This window comes from Antrostomus carolinensis, unplaced genomic scaffold (assembly GCF_000700745.2).
Source record: "Antrostomus carolinensis isolate BGI_N321 unplaced genomic scaffold, ASM70074v2 scaffold4165, whole genome shotgun sequence".
Lineage (NCBI taxonomy): Eukaryota > Metazoa > Chordata > Aves > Caprimulgiformes > Caprimulgidae > Antrostomus > Antrostomus carolinensis.
Window position 1 is genome coordinate 27,519 of NW_010315547.1, and position 5,890 is coordinate 33,408.

The 5,890-nt window shown below is 37.9% G+C and overlaps 1 protein-coding gene across 1 annotated transcript in view; it reads left to right on the forward strand.

Annotated features, from left to right (window-relative positions):
• Window positions 1-5,890, forward strand: part of MALRD1 (MAM and LDL receptor class A domain containing 1) — a gene marked incomplete at its 5' end in the record, with an annotated part of 42,762 nt that overhangs the window by 24,351 nt on the left and 12,521 nt on the right. Inside the window, 2 exons of the mRNA XM_010167976.1 lie at window positions 541-687; window positions 3,685-3,794. Coding sequence (XP_010166278.1) covers window positions 541-687; window positions 3,685-3,794 — 257 coding nt within the window. The remainder of the gene's footprint in view (window positions 1-540; window positions 688-3,684; window positions 3,795-5,890) is intronic.

Sequence of the window (5,890 nt, forward strand, 5' to 3'; positions counted from 1 at the left end):
AGAGTGTGTGAGATTGTTACATAGAATTAGAGTTGGTCTAATCCATGCCATCGGAGAAAAGTCTTTTACTTTGCAATAAAAATTCCTGGGAGACTTAAATAATTCATAAATTTAAATCAAATTGTCAAAAATAAGGTGGAAACTTAATTAATCTTTGCTGTCAGTGTACTTAAAGCACTACATACATCTGTTTTTTTCCCACACATTCATAATTAACTTTACAGTAAAATTAATCTTTTAAAAATATGAGATATTACTTTCATAATCTATCAGCAGCATATGTATAAGTCTCATATTTAATACAATATAGTTTATTGGGTTGTTTCCTTCATCATTCTGAGTTTGATTGAGAAAGACCTGCCTGACCTGTTACCTGTATACTAGAACTTTTTGTTCATCTGAATAATCTGGATTTCAGTGAAACATACCAGTGCTTCTTTAAGACTCTTTGTCCCAATACGAAATAGTCATAGTTCTGGCATTAAACTCTTGCATTAAATTTGACTTAATGCTCTGTTAATGTTGTTCTTTTTACAACAGCTAATTACACTATCTGCGATTTTGAGACTGACCTCTGTGGATGGAAGCCATTAAGCCTAGCTGACGCTGACTGGAACATAATGAAAGAACAGGCTCCCCTTGACAGGAGACTCCCTGGCAGAGGTCACACAACTAATACTGAACATGGTGAGATTTCTTTTATTGTTATTATTTTCTTCCTTCTGTGATGAGTATTTGTATTTGTACATGGTGACAGACTGATAATAAAAACTGATTTTAAGTGAACGCTGCATAAGATGTATATGACCTAGGTAACACATTACAGAAAGCTAGTCTTTAAGGAATGCTCTTTTTTAGGTGTGATTTGGTTGTTATGCCTTTGTAACCTTCATTTTCTGCTGGGGCAATCAATGAAGTACAAGACCTGCTGCAGCCTTCAGTTTTTTGAGACACTGCCCTTTGAACTGACTAACTTTGTTCACGCATATCATAAGCATGTTTGTACCAAATACTCACACAGGGGCCATTCTTAAAAATATTTGGACAAAATATCACCATAGCTTTTTGTAGAGTGTGGGTAAATTATTCTTTTTTTTTTTTTTCTGGGAAAAATAGAGAGAGTGTAATATCCTTTGAACAGTTGTTCTTCCTTCAGCCCATAGTTGCTATACAATGCATTCAGTGGGAAAAAGTTTATTCCAGTTTTAAAGTATTTTTCCAAAATGAAAATGTTATTGCAGTATACTGTATAAAACTAAAACTGCCTAGCACGTTTATCATTGTCAAGCAGTATTGGCAAATATTCACTGACTTTAATTTTATTAAAATGTTTCTATTACACTGTCTTCAGTGGATATTAGATTATTCTAAAATCTGAGTTACAGTCCAATACTCCTTTAAATTAAATTTTTTTACTGTTGTATATTAACTTGCAGCCAGACCTCCATACTTCTCTCCCATGTTCATGTTAAAGGAATGTGAAATATTAAGTATTCCAACTCAAGCATTCAAAGGTAGAGGAATTTTGGGATTAAAATTTGCCTGAGCAAAATCTAGTGGGGTGTGAGTATGTGTGTGCATGCTATGTAACAACTCTAACTGCACAACAATATGCCTTTTTTTCCGTCCCCAAGTGATGAAGTGCACCAAAGTTGCTATACACTTTCTCAGCAGCTATTTGATATTTAATTTTATTGTCTCTCTAGGGTGGCACTGGATCTGCATTACTGCATTGTCTGTAAACGTTACTGTGTCACAGCTTCCGAACTCTCACAGCTCCAGAGAAAGACATTGATATGAGTCTTTCTCATGAGGGTTGTTCTAGGTGCTGGTGAGATCTGAGATGTAATGTGGTCATAATGAAGGCTGCTGGTAGAAACATCTGCTCTGCAGCCTAAGCAGCATGTTAAATTACCCCATATGGAACTATATGCTGCTGCACTTAAGCTGCTTCAATAGCTGAATCATTACAAGTTGGATTCACATCTTTATACATTGTTGCAGACAGAAGCCTCAAGCAGATCTTGAGGTTACCATGCAGCACTTCTCAAGCCCAGTCATGACACATTCCCCATGTAAGTTACTGCAAAGGTTATTCTGAGGTGGTTTTGTACCTATCTCTCTACCACTGTGCCTGCTACAGCCACACCACGGCTTTAGAATTAGGCTTCCAAAATTTGAGCGAGTTTTTGCCAACATTAAATCAAGGTCCTTTAGGTTGCAGCAGTTGTTTGTGATATGGGAGAGTGTTCATCTCTCTTCTCTCCTGGCGAGGGCAGCAGCAAATTTTGATTAATGGTCTTAACAAGGCTACTGTAGAGCCTCAGCTGCAAATTAAAAGAGGATCCTTTGAAGTGCCCTTGCATTCCAATGAGGGGAGCTTCCCTCGTGCTGTGGAGCGCAGCACGCCTCTTTGTACAAGGAGCTGTAACGGTCACCTCTTTGTGCCAGCCTTGCTAAAGCGATGCGATTATTCACATGGGGCTGGACTTAACCCTCTGCTTCATTATGTATCCATGGGAAATAAATGGTTGAGGAGTATGACTGTGGCAGCACAATAGCTGATTTTCCAAGATGCAAGGCAATATGTGTAATATCAATGCACAAACAAGGCTGAGCCTTTAGTGGTGTTTTGCATAGACTTTCATGAAAAAGTCTCAGTATTCAGTGAAGGCAGCACTGACGGCATTCAAAGTATGCTGCTTTAGGGCCCCTTGAAGATGTTTATCCTTCCCTACCTTTGTCTGAAGCACATCTGCTGTAGTTCAAATCCAAAGGCAGTTCATTTGCCAGAGTTCAGATTAGATCTTTAATTAAGCTTTCATCCCCACTAGCACAGACAACAATGTCAAGTCTATGGACCCCATGAGAAAAATATAGCTTATTCCATTGGCTCCCATGGTCTGCAACATTGTTAGCATGCTTAAAACTGGCTGGGCTGCACTGAGTGAATACTGTACCCTAAAGAAAATTATTTTTTGTTCTAAATTCTGTTTGAAACATTATTTAAGCCAATTAAAATATGTCCTTTAGGGATCCCAGCTGAGGTCTATGCTGTTTGATCTCCAGAGTGCTCTGTGTTGCAGCTCCTCCAGTCTCTTTGCTCTCCCCAGCCTGTGCAGAGAGCAGAAGGGCGCCACACGAAGGTGATTGGAAGTATTTGTAGCGTTTGGAGGATGGAGGTCTTAAGGATTTTACCTAAAGAAAGCAGATAAAAAAATACATCCAGTGAGTCTGCACAGTAAAGCCCTCACAGAAGCAGCATCTGAACGCCCTTTGCAGTGCTCTGTATATACTTCCTCAGAGTTAAGTGTTTGCAGGCACGATGACAGGGTGGTCTTAGCAATGGCTGCCCAAATACCCTTTTTTCCTTCCCCTTCTTTCCTCATCTCTGATATTAGGCATGTTAATTTTGTTTTATATTACTTATAATCAGGAGCAAAGAGGGAGAATCATTTAGCAATTCTATTTTGTCTTTGCCTACATAGACACTGGTTGTTGCAGTATATTACAACACCCTCCTCGTTATCTACAGAGGCTGAACTGACGGCAAAGCTGTTTTGTTTGTTTACATTTATGAATGAGTTTTATGTGCGTCATGGAGCACATAGTTAGCTCTCTGAGGTAGCATTTTGCCATTGGAACATGATGTATTTCTCCTGTTTCTTTGGTTTTTGTTTACAGGATCATTCATTTTTTTCAGTGGATCACATCAGGTGAACACAAAGGTGTCCATGTCTCATTTGGGGAGCCCTTTCCTTGTCAAGCTGTCCCCTGGGCTTTCCTGCTGTCAGGTAATAGTTTGATATTAACTGTCCCCATCTTTGTAAGCTATCACTCACCTGGTGTGCAGATATGGTATTCTTTATGCTGTAAGTTTTGCTGCAGAAAAACTGTCTCCATTTCAATACTAGTGGAAGCAGTTACAGACTAATTTGTTTGGAGGAGGGAGATGCAGCAGGCTTCTCACTACTTTACTGCCAAATTTTTATATCTGATTATTATTCTTTACAAACCATCCACCAGGTGTCTCAGATTTAAGGCTGTGCTTCAGGGTTTTGTACACTGTGTCAAACATAGCTGGGTAACAACATCAGGGTCACATCAACTGACAGCCTGCCTTTCTAGCAAAAGCAGGCAAAGAGTCATGCTGTTGTCTGTAGACAGGAGATACACATACAACGTTCCTTAACAGAAGACTTGTGGTCTGAAGTCGCTATATAGATTAACTATGTTGGTGTGACCGGAGAGAATTAGCTACCATGCTCCAGATACATACTAAATTTTATTTGATAGTTCGAGGAGGATGCTTTTTAAGCTGATCAGTGCAGTACTTGAGAGTTTACTTTGAAGTTCTTTTTTTGTTAAATATCTTGTGGCTCTGTAGAGGCATGCAAAAGCAACCAGCCAGGACGATGGCTGATTTGAGAAACTAGAAAGCTACCTGGAAAAAATGGGTCAGGAAGGCTAGAAAAATATAAAAGTCTTACACAAAAAATGAAAATACAGTTTTATAACTAGAATATTGTAGTTTTCAACAAAGTATTTTTTTAAAAACAGAACTGGAAGAAATCTATTTAATATATATAATTATATTATTAAAGAACCTAATAGAAAAAATACCCCCAACTTTTTGTTAGTTTTTGTATTTTTGTATATCCTATTGGCCACTGAATAGAGTGAATAGGTGCTGTACAGTTTTATAAGGTTTTGTCTTTTTTTTTTTTTTTCTTCTGAGGCTTTTTTTTGTTTTATCTTCTGTAGCTTTTCAAAGCTTATACCATATTGGGTAGAAGCTAAGTTTTGTAGTTATGGTGCTACATTTTTTCTGCTACTGCATAACGCCTCCTGATCTAAGAAGTCACAGAGAAGAAAAGAAAAAGATAGGGAGAGCTTGCCAAAATAATTTTATTATGTTCAGTGGCAAAAAGAGGCTTTAGAGAAACAAAATAAAACTTAGGCTGGTTACTTAATTTTTCAGACTCAATGTAGAACGGAAACTGTAATTTCACCTAGGAAAACTTTTCTTAAAAATAAAAATATCAGAAAACAATGTATGGAGGAACTGTACTTAGAAGACCCAACAAAGAGCAGAATTTTATTCCAACAGGACCTAGGCTTCTTAGGTTTTTTTCTAGTGTAAGGGACCTGAAACAAGTGTTGGCTTAGATAAATCTGTTTTACTTGAGACTGTAGCTGTCAATGAGTTACCAGGTCTCAGCAAAATAGTTCCCACTTGAAGTTGAGGAGTAGAAGCCTCTTAAACAATTCAAGAACAGCACCTTGCTGTCGTTTAATGCTCTCTCTCAGTTCTTAATCTTCACATGGCTTCCTAGTGTTGTAAAGAATCAGAAGTAAAACAGATGCAGAATGAAACTAAGCAAAATGCAGGGAACACAGCAGGCCTCTCAACATCCCATCAGAGCCCTGTGTGTTTCATTACTTATGGGATAACAACAGCCTTTGTACGCACAGTGCGTTCGTTCAGGTAGTTACATCTCTTTTGTAGACTTTGATACTGAGTAGATAAGCACCTTTCAAATTCAGATTAATTTATCTTGGAATCCCTTGAGGTGAACTGGGCACAACTGTTATGTGAATCAGTGAATCATTCTGGGTAGATCTGTTGCAGAGTTTGGTCTTCATTCAAAATAAATACAAATGCAGCAGGGATGCACATATATTTTCTAGTTCAAAGTCAGAAAATAAACTATTTTTAATTTTGTGTATGCCTGTATTGAATGTATTTAAAGTTCCCAGATTCAACAAAAACTAGGGCAAATTCTTATCTAGCTATATAAGTCTGAAAAACACGTATGACTGGAAACCTGGCTTTCTACTGTATTTTCCCAGCAGAATTTTATTTCTGGGAAAGAGTAAGGAGTAGGGG